Genomic DNA, 16,938 nt, shown 5'->3' on the forward strand with positions numbered 1-16,938 from the left:
AGTGGCCTAACCAGCACAGGCATGGTATCTTATTCATAGGAAGCTCAGCATCTCTTTCCTGGAGGACTCTCAAGCTCAAAATACTCTATTCAAGTAATACACCTTTCAAAGCCATCCTCAAGGAAAGAAACAGCGCCTCATCCACAGCAGGCCAGACTCAGTGGGCCTCTCGGCCCTGTGCAGCTTCCGAGACTCTGAGTGCTGCCTGGCATGGAAGCTGGTTCTGTGACAGGTGAGGGCACTCCCAGAGTCTCCCCCTGCCAACGTGATGGCAGTAAGGCAGGGGTGTGCTGCCTAGAGTTTAACAATTGGCTCTCTGGGGGAGGAAGTACAAATTTATAGCATTTGCCAGTTTCCGTATTATAAATATTCTTATGGCTGATTTCAAGCTACCGATCAGACCTCACTGAGTGTGGAGTTGGGAGACATACTAACGATCTGCTCTCGTGAGCTGTGCAAACACCTCCGGCGCACCACCTCCCAAACACACTCAAGCCCTTTGATCTCCCCTGTGACTTCTGCTACCAACCCAAGACACTGCATCTCAACTTGGATGTTGATCAGCATGTAGATGCCTGAAGGTCTCAAAAGGATCAGGGAGCCCCTCAAGAGGGTGTCCTTTCCAGGCCCTCCTGAGGAGGCTAACGGGGAGGGAAGCCACCTCCTGAGGCAGCTCTACCCTCCAGTGGCGGCACCCCACCAAACAAGCATCAGCCATTTCCCAGCTCTGGATGCATCTGCAGATCTTAGCAAATGTCAGGAGAAGTTCTACATAAATGTACCTACATATATTAACTCACCTAATCTTCCTCAAAAGTCTGTAAGATTATCACTTACGATTATCCCCATTTTACAGGTGAAAAACACTGGGGCACAGAAAGGGTACATTCTGCATCCCCAGCCCCTCTGGGATGCAGTGGGGCCAGGGGAGGGACTGACATACACTGTGCTGTGCTCGGAGGAGAAGCAGCAGCCTTTCCCATCTGTGTGGACTGCTGGGGCCCCAGACATAACTCAGCAAGAGCCACCACAGCCCCGTCTCACACGTAGCATTTCTAAATCTCGGGACCAGTTCCCTCTAGACCTCTAGACCTCCTCCCTAGGCTGTGGCTTCTTCCAAGTGGAGAGGCACACACTTAGCATCTAGAAGGTGTCCAGTAGACAATGAACAAATGAAGGGAAAAGGTAAAGGTATGCCCACTGACAAGAACCACAGGCGTGCTACCTAGAAGGTAGCAGGCACCTTCTAGCTGCCTACTACAGTAATCACTGTCAACTTCCAGAATTCTTCCCCAACAGCTTGAGTTTAAAGATAGCTCAGTTTTGCCAACACTGCATGCCACAAAGGGCTACCTGAGCCTACTGCCCTGGCCCTCAGCATTGGGCAGTCCAGCCATGCGAGTCCAGCGGGCCATGCCATCCACAGGAAGACAGCCAGCTGCCCCCGAGCCAAGCTGCTGTCACTACTTGCTCACACACAGAAAACCAGAGCCTGGGTGAGTCAGGGGTTGGCCGACAATTCCCTGTTGGGTCACAGCCTCTGGCTGCCCCTGATCAACAGGAAACCTCAACATGCTTAAGTTGTTTTTAAAAGGGCAAGTCAAACAAGAGCCACCCCACGTGTACATGGGCACAGATGAGAGAAATCCAGTGCATAGCCAAGCTAATGACCAAAGAGATTTTGCTTAGCAAAGAGGTGTGAAAATAAGCCCCAGCCCTCCACAGGGTAGGCAGCGGCAGGGCAGTGCAACAAACTTGAGCCTGGGGAGACCCAACCTACTCATCAGGAGTGGCCTTAGGTCCCTCATTTATTTTATAGACCCATGGATACAAAAGGTCATCTGTATAGCTCTGTAAGCCAGTGAGTGTCTGGGCTAGATAAGGATTCTATATTTCAGTTATTCTCAAATGGAGGTGGAAGAAGATGTCTTTATAAAGGACGACCTTATCATGTGTTGCACTCAGTGAGCACCTAAGGTGCCAGGCCCTGCTCTAGATGTGAGATGCAAGAATAAACAAAAAGAGATAAAAATTCATACCCTTATGAAGCTTAAATTCTCGTGGGAGATGACAGCACCTAAATGGGTCTCAGAATCGTTTAGGAAGCCTTTTCAAACTACCTACACCTCATCTCTTCAGACATTTTGATATATGCTCCCCTAGAGATATGTCTCCTCAACCCCCAAGGCGAGAATTCCATAATATTAATAGCTATATTAATACCAGTACATGAAGCCACTATTACTTATGTGGGATGGGGGGTAGGGGTGGTGGCACGGCTCCTGGAGGGGAGGAAAAACATTGAACACCTCTAGTCTGTCTGATTCTAGCACACTTTCAGAAAGAATGACTCTGTAACTTCGATTAGTAGTTTCAGCATGGAGAAACCGCCACAAGTTAGAAATAATCTCAATGCCTAGCCTGCTTAAACTGAGCCTTAGTTTCTCTCCTTTTGTGAAGAACAGAAAGAGAAACTAGTCTGGCCCTTTCCTTTCAAAGTCCTAGTCCTCATATAGTTGTTCATCTGAGGCTCAGGGCTGCAACCGTGCCCTGCCCAGCTTTCCCACACAGGCTGTGCCCGATGCACAGCAACTCAGAAGGGAAAGAGGCCCTGCCATGCTGACCCAGAGCCCGGCCATCTCTGGGTTCAGTACAGAAGGGCAGCATTCACTCACTCCAAGGTCCTAAGGAGAAATCTGTAAACCACACAGATAAGACCCTGACCTCATGAGGTTGCAATTCTCACTGGAGGACAGAACTCACTGCTCTCTCTCCTTATGTTTCTGATTCTACCTTCTTAGGAATGTGACCATGGGCACTTACTCTCTCTGAGCTTCCAGTTTCAATTCCTCAAAATTGTTCTCGGGACATCACAGGATTGTCATAATGGGCAAATGAGACTGTGGATGTCAAATGTTGTCATACAGTGCAACTCGCTATGACTGTTAATTATTAGTATTTAGTTTTTCACCAGGTCATGCTAGGCTGGTTGTTCTCAATAGAGGATAAGAACATTATGGCTTTAGAGTTCAGGTTTTAGCTAGCCACTAACTTTGAGCAAGTAACATTCTCTCTCTCAACCTCAGTTTCCTTATGTGTAAAATGGACATTAAAAGAACATATCCAGAGGATTGTTGTAAATAATAGCAATAATAAATGTCAAGTGTTGAGTTCAGTGGTTAACATACAATGCTCAATCTTAGCTGGATAATTAGTAATATTAACAAGGTGCTGACTATTCAGAATAATCACTTGGCAAACTTTTTCGAACAGTTTACCTCTGTCCTTGGAGTGTAAATGTTGAGGGTGGAAGGAGGAGGGAATACATTAAACTTGGCCACAAATGCTTTGCAGCTAAGGCTCCCAAAAGGTAGAATTTATTTTTCTGCCCCTTAAATCTAGGCTGAACTCATGATTTACTCTTACCAAAGAATTTGGTGGAAATCAAGTTGTCCTAGTTCCAAACCCAAGACCTCAAGAGGCCTTGCAGGTTCCCACTTTATACACTTGGAATGCTGCCCTCAGACTGTCACGTAAGGAAGTCACTCTAGTCTTTCAGAGATGAGACACCATGTTAGACCCAGCTGAGCCCAGCAATACGAACGAACCCAGGGGAAACCAGTGGAGGAACTGCCCAGTGAACACACAGCAATGTGAACAGTAACATTGTTCTAAGTTAAGTTTTCAGGTGGTTTGCAACTCTGCACAGTGAAATGATACAGGTAGGAAAGGCATCACTGTATATCCTTGGCCAGCCCCATCCCAGTGCAGAATCACTGCCCTGGGACTTCTGTCCCCATGCCCCTCTCCTCTTCCTTACAGACCCATCTTGATGGTCTTGATGTTGGAACTAGGTTTCTCTCACTACTAGAGGCTTTGGCACTCTTTTTAGGAGTCTCCCTGAGCATTCCCTGGAAATGGAGCCATTCTATAATCCCAAGAACCAGCTTCCATCGCTCTTTGCTCCCAGGTTTAAGAAGGGCTCAGGAGACTGTTACCTAGAGATCAGGGAGGTTAAGGAGGAACACTAGGGGGGCTAGTGGTCTCGAGGCTTGGTACTTTGTGACAATGAGTTTACACAGCAAATGGCATCTCCTTGGCATGGATGGGAGACACTGCTCTCTCCTGGGCTTCAGTCTCACTCTCCAGCTGTTTCCCAGCTCTCAAACTAAGGTTAGAGTGAAAGTAAAATAATTACCTCCCCGCTGGGCAAGGGGAAACCACGGCTGAGTGAATGGCAGTGTCCAATCTGACTACAGAAAAGGTGCCATTTGTGGCAGTAAGGGTCAGCAAAGACTGGTTAATTCACACTGGGAGATATGACAGCATGCTTGAATGATGACTGCAATGACCCAGCAGAGAAGGAAAAGCTGTCAGCGCAGGACAAGAGAGGGCAGGTGCAGGACAGACATCCTTGAGCAGGCCAAGGGGTGGGGAGTGGATGGGGGTCCGACACCCCTCTAGAAAGGCTGACCTTAAGAGAGGTGGCCTTTATGCTGCATGTACCATATCTTGAGTCTGGACCTGGGCTCTCCTCTGGCCCTGGTGCCATCACCTCCTGGGTGTGCTCATGGGCATGTCATCTAAATTCTCTGAGTCTCAGGTGCTTTAGAAAATGGGAAACACTTGCTCTGCGTATCTTCACATATTAGTGGTGTGGCTAAGATGAGGGAAAGTGTCTGAATACCATAAATAGTTCCATGAAGGTAGAAGAAATATAAAAGAAAAGTAAATACAAAGCAGTTAAAAGATACCAAGCCTCTGCTCTGATGGGCTCTTGATCTTTATTCTAAATACTAGAGCTTGCCCCTGGGGAGGCCGATACCATGAAACTGGGCACTTGTGCCCCTGCCTCATCAGCAGGCAGCCAATTCTGCGGCTCAGCACAGGCCTGGATGCCAGCGCTGCAGCACACAACTGGCCAAAAGCAACATTTACAGGACAGGGGGAACAACAAACATAAAAGGAGAGAGAGAGAGAAGGGGGGGAAATGCAAAAGAAACACGGCAGAATAAACACACACACAATGTGTAAGATGAGAGTAAGGCAGAATGGGTATGAACCAAGGTATGGAAAGAGAAATAAATTTAAAGGGAAAGAAATGTGTGTGTGTGTGTGTGTGTGTGTGTGTGTGTGTGTGTGTGTGTGTGCGCACACGTGCACAGACAGACAGTGAGAGTTGAAATACAAAATACATGCCCTTCCTTCTGGTATTGTTTCACAAGAACATGACCCCATCTTCAGGTTAGTGACCTAGACCGTTCTCAAGTAACATAGCTGGAAGCATTCGTGCCAAGGGATGTCCCATATATTGTCAAGTGCACACACCCAGGAACGTTTTTGGATGGAAGGTTATCTTTAGTTGTTGATTACAAGGTGGTTCTGAACTCAGCAAGCTCTGACCACAAGGCTTTTGATAGTGTCATTATCAGGAAGAGAAACAAGTGGGACCAGTTGTGAAAGATTCTTGGGGATCCAAGAAATAGCCCCATAGGCCCCAAGATGGGCTGGGGGGCATGAAGTAAGCCAGTCTGCAGGTTAAGGTTACATAGGGCCCAGCTTCCAAATATGCTTAGTCCCCTACTAAGTAGGTTTCTGGCCTGCTTCCAAATGAAACTGCCTGGGAGTTAGCCATTCACCATTCTAGGGCTGCTCAACTAAGGTGGGTCCTGTTGACTGAGTGGGCATCACTATCCTCCCACCCACTCAGTGACTGCCCCAGCTCTGGAGATGGCATTCTCACTGCACTGCCCCCAAGGCCATACTCGGAGCACACAGGAGGAGAAAGGGGAGGATGGCTGCCTGAGTCCTATCAGCAAATGCAGAAGTCTGTTCCCCAGGCCAGAGAGGGGGCTAATAAGCTCAGTAACTCCCTGACATTCCACTCTGGGACAGTACTAAGAAAAAGCCAAAGAATAGGGTACACTCAAAACTTGGCCTTCCTGCTCCCAAAGCAATGTCATCCCAAATGACTGGAAGCCTGCAACAGAGTCCAGGACAGCCTCATCCTCCCATTGGTGCTACATCTGGGCCATCATCTACAGACTCCTGAAGCCAATCACAGTTTGTCAGGGTAAGTAGAAATGGTAGCCACGGTCAGAGCAGAAACTGAGTCACATTTCACTCCAGGAAGCACATCTACGAATCTACCAAAGCCACACCTACCTGCTGCCTCCCAGCTGATCTCTAGGCAACCACAGAGAGGATGGTGAGCTCTTCTCTGCATGAGAATCCCAAGTCCTCTAAGTGGCAGCAGGAAAGAATATAGAGTAGTTACAAGACAGAACCCCTCTCTGAGGCAGGTAGAAATGATACCTTATAGGAATACCTCCAGTGCCCCAGTCCAGTAAAATGGGACTGCTGTATAAGGCAGAACGAGGTACTATGCAAAGCCAACAGGGACAGGAATGTAGTTCCAGGAAACCATGCTAAAAACTCCTTTGATGGTTTTAAAACATGGTCCCCAAATTCTCTGACATGTCCACTGTTAAAACGACCCCTTCTCTTTAACCTGGGCTCTGTGACTACTTGACCAATAAAATACAGTGGAAATCAATCTGTGCCGATTTTCCGGCCCAGGCCTCAAGAAGCTAGCAACTTTTCCTTCCTGTCTCCCAGACTGCGAGGAAGCCCAGGCCAGGTGGAGAGGGCATACGTCCCTGCTCTGATGACAGTTCCAGCTGAGGTCCCAGCAACAGCCAGCATCAACCTCCAGAGATGTGAAGTAAGAGGCCTCCAAGCAATACCAGTGCCTAGCCACTGAGTCACCCTAAACCTTGAAGTCTTTCCAGCTGAGGCTCCAGACATCACGGAACAGGGCCCAGCCAGCCATGCCTGCAGTGTTCTGTCTGAATTCCTAATCTACAGAGTTTGTTAGCATAATAAAATAGTTGTTTTATACCATAAATTTTGGGGTAGTTTTGTAGCAATAGATAACTGGAACAGATTTTGGTACCTAGAAGTGGGGTGCTATTGAGACAAACCCTAAAACATTGACTTTGGGAATGAGTGACAAACTGTCATGAAGAATTTAAATAGTGAAAATGTTACCAGAAGCTACAGGAAAGGGGACCTTCATAAATTTTGAAAAGTTTGGTAATTTCTGTCTCTTGTGGAAACATGGAAAATAGGAAATACACCTAATAAATTAGAAGAACGAGCTCAAGATATTTCCAGGCAGAGTGCTGAAGGTGCCATCTGATTCTAGCTGTCCATACTAATAGAGAAAAGAGATGAGCAAAAAAAAGAACTGTTCAGTTTTCCAGCAAAATTTAAAGGAAACACAAATGAGGAAGGGTTTTTCTGGGTTAGGAAATAAAAACTTGTTTCATTCTCAGTCTCTCTAGATGGGAAAAATTCTCAAATTAAGAAATGTCTTCCAAATTGTGATGACAGTTTTACTGTGTGTGTGTGTGTGTGTGTGTGTGAACTCATTAAATTATAACTTCAAATTGCAGTTTACTGTACCCTCATTATCCCTCAATAAAGCTCTTTTTTGAAAAATCTAGAAAGAAAGCGCCTTCAACAACTGGTGCTGGGAAATCTGGACAGCTACATGTAAGAGAATGAAATGATAATTGTTTAACTCCATACACAAAAGTAAACTCAAAATGGATCAAAGAACCAAATGTTAAGTCATGAAACCATAAAACTCTTAGAAGAAAACATAGGCAAAAATCTCTTGAATATAAACATGAGCAACTTTCTCCTGAACACATCTCCTTGGGCAAGAGAAACAAAATAAAAAATGAACAAGTGGGACTACATCAAACAAAAATCTTCTGTACAGCAAAGGACACCATCAGCAGAACAAAAAAGGCATCCTAAAGTGTGGGAGAATATATTTGTCAACGATTTCTCTGTTCATATCCAAAATACATGAAGAACTCATGTATCTCAATACCCAAAAAGCAAATAACCCAATTAAAAAATGGGCAGAAGATCTGAACACTTTTTCAAAGAAGAAATTCACATGGCCAACAGGCACATGAAAAGATGTACCACATCACTAATTATCAGGGAAATGCAAATTAAAACCACAATGAGCTATCACCTCACAAAAGTTAGGATGGCCAACGCCCAAAAGACAAGGAACAACAAATGCTGGTGAGGATGTGGAGAATGGGGAACCCTCCTACACTGCCGGTGGGAATGTAAATTAGTTCAACCATTGTGGAAAGCAGTATGGAGGTTCCTCAAAAAAACTAAAAATTGAAATACCATTTGACCCAGGAATTCCACTCCTAGGAATTTGCCCAAAGAAAACAAGATTCCAGATTCAAAAAGCCATATGCACCCCTACATTTATCACAGCCAAGATATGGAAGCAACCTAATGTCCATCAATAGATGAATGGATAAAGAAGATGTGGTACACATACACAATGGAATGTTATACAGCCATAAAAAGGAAAAGAAATCCTGCCATTTGCAACAGCATGGATGGATCTAAAGAGTATTATGCTCAGTGAAATAAGCAGGCAAAGAAAGACAACTACCAAATGATTTCACTCATTTGGGGAGTATAAAACAAAGCAAAACAGAAGGAACAAAAAAAGTAGTAGACTCATAAAACACCAAAAAGGAACTAGTGGTTACCAAAGGTGAAGGTTGGGGAGGGCGGGTGGAGAGGGAGAAGGGGATTAAGGGACACTGTACTTCACAATCACAACATGGGTAAGTCACTGGGATGGTAGTACAGATTGGAGAATACAATTAATGACTCTATAACATCTTACTACGTTGATAGACAGTGACTGCAATGGAGGGGGTGAGGGCTTGATAATATGGGTGAATGTTGAGCCACTGTGTTGTGTATGTGAAACCATCATTAGACTGTATATCAATGATATACCTTAACAAAAAAAAACTAGAGTGGGACTGAAAGATCCTTTGTCAAGACCTAAAAAAATATTTAAAGTGTTGCCTCATAGAATCTTAGAGACAAGAAAAGGCCAACTAAAGCTCTTAAGGGTGAGCTTTGCAAATCCTCTATAAATAATAAGGCTTCTAAGACTCCTAAAAACTGCTGTTGCACAGCAATCTCACAGAGAAGCCAAACTAGAAAGGGCTCATATTGAAGTGATTTGTACATGTGCTTTCTGTCTACTGCTGTGGGTTATAAAGTGATAAGAAACCCACAGAATTTTTAAAGGAAGTATATTAGCTGGGACTGAAAAGAATAGAGATAGTATAAAATGAAGGGAAGACTTTGGGCCTTTGAAATATTATGGGCATAAAGCAGATGGAAAAAACTCTTCAAATGCAAAGAATGGTCTACTTTTATAGAAAATGAAGGACGACTCAGAGGGCAGAACCAAAAGCCCCAAATGTGGAGCTAGAGATAAGGTAAATGACTTCCAGGCAGGAGAACCACAACCTAATCAAGGAATTGGCAATATATGCCTCACTAAATAGAATTACAATGGACCGGTAACTGCTGGGTGGCCTCCAGTTTTCCCCTTTCTGAAGAGAAGTATCTGCAGTGGCTATCCTAGGCCTGTCCCACGAGTGCATTTTGGGTGACAGATATATATTCTCTTTAGTTTATAGGTCTTCACATCAGAAGGAATAGTACTAGAGGAACTACACACTGTGAAAGGGGCTGTACCCAGAAAGTCTCATCTATACCTAGAACAGACTGGGATGACAAACTCTTAGACTTCAAGCTGATGCCATCAACAAAATGAGACTTGGGACCTTAAAGAGAGAGATTGAGTGTATTTTGCATTTGGGAAGGATGTGAATTTTTGTGACCAGAGAGGAAACTGTAGAAGCCTGTATTTTCCAAAATTCTTACCACAACACATCCCATCTCACAGGCCCTTCTTACAATGTGATGTCGGTATTCTTCTCATCAAGCAGGAACTATTTTCACTCTCCTTGTTTGATGCTGAGATTTATAATAAGCAATATGTATTTGATTTTTGTATCCACTTCTGGCACAAAGCTCCTAAAACCCTTGGAATTTCCTAAGTGACGTCAGCAATAAAGGTGTCTTTTGTTACATGAAGGAAGTGACTTTTGGACCACACCTCAGGTTAGGAGCCATTTGACAGGAGAACCAATTTTGTGATTAGAGGGTTGGAAATTTTAGACCCACCCCCAGGACCTCCAGGGAGGGGGTGCGGGGCCAGAGTCACCAATGGCCAATGACTTCATCAATCATGCCTACGTAATGAAGTCTCCATAAAACCCCAGAAGTCAGGGTTCAGAAGGCTTCTAGGCTGGTGAACCAGAATGGTTCCCCATGCCACCACGCTGGGCCCAAGCTCCACAGGACAGAAGATCCTTCGGGACCTTGCCTTAGGTAACTCTTCATCTGGCTGTTGATTTGTATCCTTTAATATCCTTTGTAATAAACTGGTAAGTAATCTAGTGAGTAAGTAGGTTTCCTGAGTTCTGTGAGCCACTCTAACAAATTATCCAATCCAAAGAGGGGGCCATGGGAACCTCTGATTTTTAGCCAGTCAGTTGAAGCACAGGTTAACAACCTGAGCCTGAGATTGGGTCTCAAGTTGTGTGTATGGTGTGGAGGGGGAGGGGTTGGTAGGTAGTCTCATGGGACTGAGATCTTAATCTGTGGGATCTGATGCTATCTCTGTCAGACAGGTCAGAATTGAGTTGAATTGTAGGACAACCAGCCAGCATCAGAGAATTGCTTAGTGGTGTCAAGGGAAACCACACTCACACACCCACACTGGAATTAGGGTGCAGAGACATTTACCTTGAATTTAGGCAGACCTTGTTATTGCCTTAATCAATAGAGTAAAACAGAAAAGACACTATGCAACTTCTGAGGCTTAGGTCATTAAAATGCCATGCATTTCTGCCTTGCTCCCTTGGGATGCTCACTCTTAGAGCTCAGACAGCATGCTATGAAAGCACGCAGCCAAATGCAGAGGCTGCATGTAGGTGTTCCCCAGCTGAGGTCCCAGCAGACTGCCAACATCAAAAGTCAGACGTGTAAGTGAACAAGCCTTCAGATGATTCCAGCCCCTAGCCACTGAGTCACCTCAACTGATGCTGCAAGGAATAGAGACTAGCTTTCCGTAATGAACCCTATCTAAATTACAGTTTGTGAGGGAAAAAAAGATCGTTAATGTTTAAGCCACAAAGTTTAGGGTCATTTGTTATGTAGCAATAAGCCAGACCAATACTGATGACATCATGGTTGGATTCTAACAAGCATCTCAGGAAACAGGGAGGCTACGGCCACAGGTCCTCCTGAGCAGTGGCCTGATATGCCAGGTCGGGCTCTGCCACTACGCTCAGGAGACTTTTCTTCTCTCTAAGCTCTTACCCTCTTCTGGAAACCTAAGGCACTGGGTCCACACCTTGGCGGTGGGACCTGAAGATTTCTTTGGGTTTCACCATATCACAAACCAAGGTTTCTCTCTATGGAGAAATCTGTAAATGTGAGTTGAAATTATGGTTCCACTGACAATTAGCTATGTGGACTTTAGCTTCCTCATATTAAACATCAAGTAACTGAGCCTAAAGAACCCCAAGTTCCCCTCCAATTCTAACATTCCAAAAGAGTATGTGCTCGGCCTCCAAACAGCTCCAACTGAGTAGGGCAAATAAGACCCAAAAAAGTATCCTTCCTATGAGGTACTATATGGTAACTGCCATTTGGGTTCTAAACCAAGGGTTCTAAGAGTGAATACAGAGGGAAGGGGAATCCTTCCTAGCTGGGTGGTCAAGAAAAGCACTGGGAAGAAAGTAACATATACATCCAACTGACAGAAATGTAAGGTCTCAATTAGAGAGCAGTGAAAGATAGGAGTAGAAAGAAGATCATGGCTTTTTATGAAAGCCTTTCAAGTCAGGCCATGTTTGACTGTATCATAGAGGACAGTACTTTTGAGCAGGGAGATCCCAGTAATGTTTATAGGGAGGTGAATGTAGTGGTACAATAAAATAACAGAAGGATCAAGAGGGCTGGGCTTGTATTCTTCTTCCCATTAGTAGCTCCCTTTCTCTTTTTTATCAGTTTCCCAATCCGTAGAGCAAGTGGGTTGGACCCAGAGAGCTCTAAGGTTTTCGTTTTCAGTTCTGCCTTTCTAAGAATCTATGGACTGAATGGAAAGGGAGTCCAAAGTTAACAAGACCTATTATGAAAGGCCTACAAGGAGTCAAATAGTATAGCAGCCTATGCTCTAAGAGGCTGATCTCCCAGCCATCTAGTCAATTGGTCAACAAACAGTTCCTCTCTTCCATGTACCATTCATTGTTCCAGGCTCAGGTGAAGTGGAAGGCGGTCAAAGTCCTTGACTCCAAGAAGTGTACATTTTTGTAGGCACCCAGGTTTCCCACACCTACATCCAAATGCAAGGTTCCCAAACACAATACTGACAGCCTGCATTTCCAAGTCACAATGACCCAGGCACTGGAGTTTCTGAGCAAAAGAAACAGTCAAGGAAATCAGCAGGCATGACAGTCTACCAAGAATAGCCCCTCCTGCCTGCCAGGTCTTACAGAAGAAGTGAAATCTCCGTAGAACAAGCGGCAAAGTTCTTCTTCTGAACTAGAAAGATGAATTAGCTTTAAGCATAACACATCTTTGTTTGCACGTCACCATGCTACTTTTGGCCTCACCCCAGATCACCAACACCAACATTATAAAGTCTGGCCTCTGGAGTACAAAGGAACTTTAAGAATCCCACCTCCCAGAATTAGATGTAGCCAAATCTTGTAAGCTGGAGTGGGAACAGCCTGTGCGGAAAGTGCCTCTGGCCACTAAGAATGAGGCAATGTGCCCATTCAGCCTCATCAGCAAAGAGAAAAAGGAAACCTGCCAGACCAAAGTATAGCAAAGAACAAAATGGTGGTGGTCCAATGAAAAGGCTTAGATTTCCTCCTATATACCTGCCAAATCAAGACTGGACTACAAGGGAAAGGAAGAGAATAAATAGCAAAACACCCTAAAAACCTAATCATGGAGTGGAATCCCAGATTTTTCACCCATACTGGCTGAGTAGTACCAGGTGAAGTCTTACTCAAATTAATGAAACAGCCTTGCAAATACCTACGTTGATAGTTCCACAGGGTCCAATCTGCTTTTCCCCACCAGTTTTCCGTGGTCCAGAGTAGCCCCTGCCCCCAAACTGAGATACAAATGCCTCTCAGTACCACAGGATCCTCTGTCTCCAATCGGACGTGTGGAGGTCCCCAAAGCAACCAGGGAGTCAAAGACCCCTTTTTCCAAGGCCCCAGGACCCCTGCACTCCCCATAGTCCCAGTCACACTAGGGACTCTCTTCTCACTGGGTCTCCTGGGCCAGCAGTAATAAAGGGGTCCCAGGTGATTGACAAACATCTGTTGAAAGGTCAGACTGAGAAATTCAGGTGCCAAGGTCATGGATTCAAGTTGTAAATGCCTTGAAGAAAGAATGGATCATCCCTCTCTGCTCCCCATTGTTCATCACAGAGTCTGACACCTAGGAGGAGCCCTCCAGTTCACTGACAATGACTTCCCAAATGAACTGGTGATTTACTGCCCTACTCAGCCCAAAGAATACCCCCCAGATGTGGCTGGGGATAAAGGCAGCCAGAGATACTACCAGCTGACAATTTCAAAGTAACCCTTACAGTCCAGTGGCGGCCTCTGTGAGGAGGGCGTAGCTAGCCACAGAGGCCTGTGACTCCAGGCCAAGGGCCCAGGAAAGGAGGGAGGGAGGGAAGCAGAATCGCAGCAGGAAGGGAAGTGAAGACTTAGAGAGGAGGGAAAAACACTTTCTTTTGGCACGTAAGAGACTTAGCCATTTGCAAATACCATCCATCATGTTATGGTGGCAAACATGCTGGGAAGCTAAAAGAAGAGCAATTACCAAAAACGTTTTTAACGTGTATGTATATATTCCAAACAGAAACTGGGGTACCCATCAGCAGTCCTGATTCTGCTTTGTGACCTGATATAAATACTGCATCTCCCAGCCCACCCCCAACATAGTGGTAATTAGAAGAAAAAATGAATTCTTATAGGAGTTGAGGGCTGCTGGACATGATAATTTCTAATTCAGGTTCTAATTATACTATTTCTTTGAAATTAGAACTATATATTTCTTTAAAATTATACAAATAAAACTATACAATCACATAAAATGCTTTATTTCATCTACAGTTTCAGATTTAAAAAATGGAAACCTGAATTTCTAGTCTCCATCTACCAAGTCAGTCATCCTTAGACATACCACCATACTGCTAAGAACCCAGGGAAATGATTCCCTAGAAGTAGACATTGGATGACAAAGATTCTGGAATCCAGAGAAGAACTCTGCCTTGGCCACCAGCATGTATTGCAACCATTAGTTTTTCTATCTGTTTTACCCAAGAAGTTTGTGGTCCCTGCCATTCTCAGCCTCACCCAGTTCAGGCAAGCAAGTATGCAAGCAACTCCAGTGTAGCTTAGAGGGCTGCATGGGCAGAAAGTGTTCTTACTGGTCCTGCGGCCACAGCATGCATATTCAATTTGTCTGAGCCCCACACTCTTATGTACTTAAAGTCAGAACCTACCGATCTCTGTTCAATCGGCACCATCCGCTCAGACCACTTACCCTAGCACCAGACCTTGCTTGTGTGCTGCTCCTCTTGCCTCATTCATACCAGTCACTCCCCAGAGGCTACATCCTGCACCCCATACTACCAACCACATCAGAACTCCAGCTCTGAATGAACTAAACCTCTACTAACACCTCTAGCCACAGCTGGGTGTGGACACCCCACTGGACTCAGCCTGGCACTGCACAACCCAGATATCCAAGGAAGGAACTAGCCTTATCCCAGCCTAAGCTGAGCATCCTTCTCAAACCTATCCATTGGAGTGGATGAGGTCCCAAAAGCCAAATCTGCCCACCTGAGATTCAGCAGAAGGGGATATAAAGGCATGTGGCTTTAATTAAAGAGCAAGAAGGGTATTCTAGAACATCAGCATCCAGCCTTGGCCAACACCAGAGACGTCCTGGTGTACATCCATCTGCCAGCTCTGGAAGCTTGTATCCCAGAGGGAGCTAATTACTGAGCAGCTTTATGCTAAGCAGACATATATTATCTCATGTAATCCTCACAGCAACTCTGTGAGATAAGTACTGTTATTATTATTTTAAAGATAAGTGAACAAGATTTTAGAGGGCACACGAAAATGCCCTAAGACCTCACTATTTGGTAAATAGTTAGAACTTGGATTTGAAGCCAATTCTACATGATTCCAAAATTCACGGTTTTTCTGTGACCTTACATTTCCACTTTTAAAAAGAAGACAAAACCAGGAAAGTGGATAATAGCTTACACTGACTAAAATTCTCCAAGATGCTTTTTTGCAGCCCAGCCTAAATTCTTATAGAAACAGAGGCTTCTGCTTAGAACTTGTGCTAATATGCAAAACTGGCTCCCTACTCCTACCCCCAATGTGGTCAGCCTTTCTCACTATAGCGCAGCCTAGCTCAGGCATACCCCTAAGTTGTCCACATCTTGGGAAAAGGATAGAGCCAGAAGAATACCAGCTGCTCCTTGCTGGTTCCATTCCTGGAGCTCCTCCAATAGCACAAGGCAAAGCTTCCTTTAGGGCCCTGTTTGCTCTCTCCTATGGAGACTTACAGACCTGAAAAATGGCATATATACTAGGGATGACTTTTGCTTCATGGTTAGCATGAACTAGGCCTAGATCATTCACCTGGATGACTGTCAGAGTCATGACAGATAATCATATATACTTCCTCCTAAGATTCTACCCAGGACCCAGGCCATTTGGCTGTCCCTTGATGCCCCTCTCCAGAGTCCCATTCCCCCAGCAGTGCTCCCCTACTCACCTGCTCAGCGTCCCTCGAGGGGCCTTAGTGCCTCCAGCTCCGTGGGTGATGCTGGAATTCTTGTTCGCAGTCATGGTCATTTCGGCTCTCTGCAAACCCAGAGCCCTGCAAAGAGGACAAGACCCATAAGCCAAGTTTCCATGGGCAGCCAAAAGCACCTCAAACATATCCAGATGACCTCCAAAACTGCCAAGAGGGTTTCTATGGCAAATGGTTGGAACCACTGTCCCACATATAATTATTTCTGTGTGTTACAGCTTCAGAGCCTCAAGCACCCCTGATCTGGGTTGGGGAAAAGGCTAACAAATAACATCACTTCACAGAAAATCATCATCATTTAAAAAAACACTCTATCTCCAGCCTACCTCTTCTCATTTCTTAAGTTAGAATTTCCAAAATTTCCAGCATGCCATATGCTCTTTAAGAATTTTGCCATATTTGCTTATCTCCTGAACAACTATTCAGTTTTCTCTTAAATCAACTTGAAACTGACTTGCTTTTCTTTAAATACTTAAGTTTGTTCTAAACAATCATACATTCATTCATTCAACAAATATTCCCTGAGCACCCATGTCCTAGGCACCGCCATCCTGCAAAGAATGAAAGTCTCTGCCCTCACTGAGCTTACATCCTGGTGAGGAGAAACAGACAATAAGCATACACGTGCCACATGTGTGTGATGTATAGCATGTACGGTGATGATAAGTGGTGTACACTTAAAAATGAAGCCAGGTAGAGGGAGTGTGAAGGTCTATTATTTTAAAGATGTTCAGGGAAGAGCATTCTGATAAAGTAACATCTGAGCCAAGACCATAACACTGAGCGACCACATTTTTTTTAGTATCTATTAAAATAAAATTAATATACATTAAGGTATTTAAGTACTTATAAGGTGAAAAATGTCCATTCATGTACCATATACAGTTAGCTAATGTCACTATCCTTTAGGAAACATTATTTTATGCTAAAATAATGAAAGGAAGACAAAGGCTAAAACTTAGGGGTGCGACCAGATTGGAAAGGAAGAAGTAAAATTACCTTTTACTTGCAGATGGTATAATCTTATACATAGAAAATCCTAAGGACTCCACTAAAAAAACTTCAACTAATATACAAAGTCAAGGAAGTTTC

The 16,938-nt window shown here is 44.6% G+C and overlaps 1 protein-coding gene across 12 annotated transcripts in view; it reads right to left on the reverse strand.

Moving 5' to 3' along the window:
* DENND2B (DENN domain containing 2B) overlaps positions 1 to 16,938 on the reverse strand; it is a 166,484-nt gene that overhangs the window by 39,813 nt on the left and 109,733 nt on the right. For all 12 annotated transcript variants that reach the window (XM_057507339.1, XM_036930968.2, XM_057507338.1 and 9 more), the window contains one exon: positions 15,808 to 15,912. In XM_057507339.1, the coding sequence (XP_057363322.1) occupies positions 15,808 to 15,912 (105 nt within the window). The remainder of the gene's footprint in view (positions 1 to 15,807; positions 15,913 to 16,938) is intronic.

Source organism: Manis pentadactyla, chromosome 9 (assembly GCF_030020395.1).
Source record: "Manis pentadactyla isolate mManPen7 chromosome 9, mManPen7.hap1, whole genome shotgun sequence".
Classification (NCBI taxonomy): Eukaryota; Metazoa; Chordata; class Mammalia; order Pholidota; family Manidae; genus Manis; species Manis pentadactyla.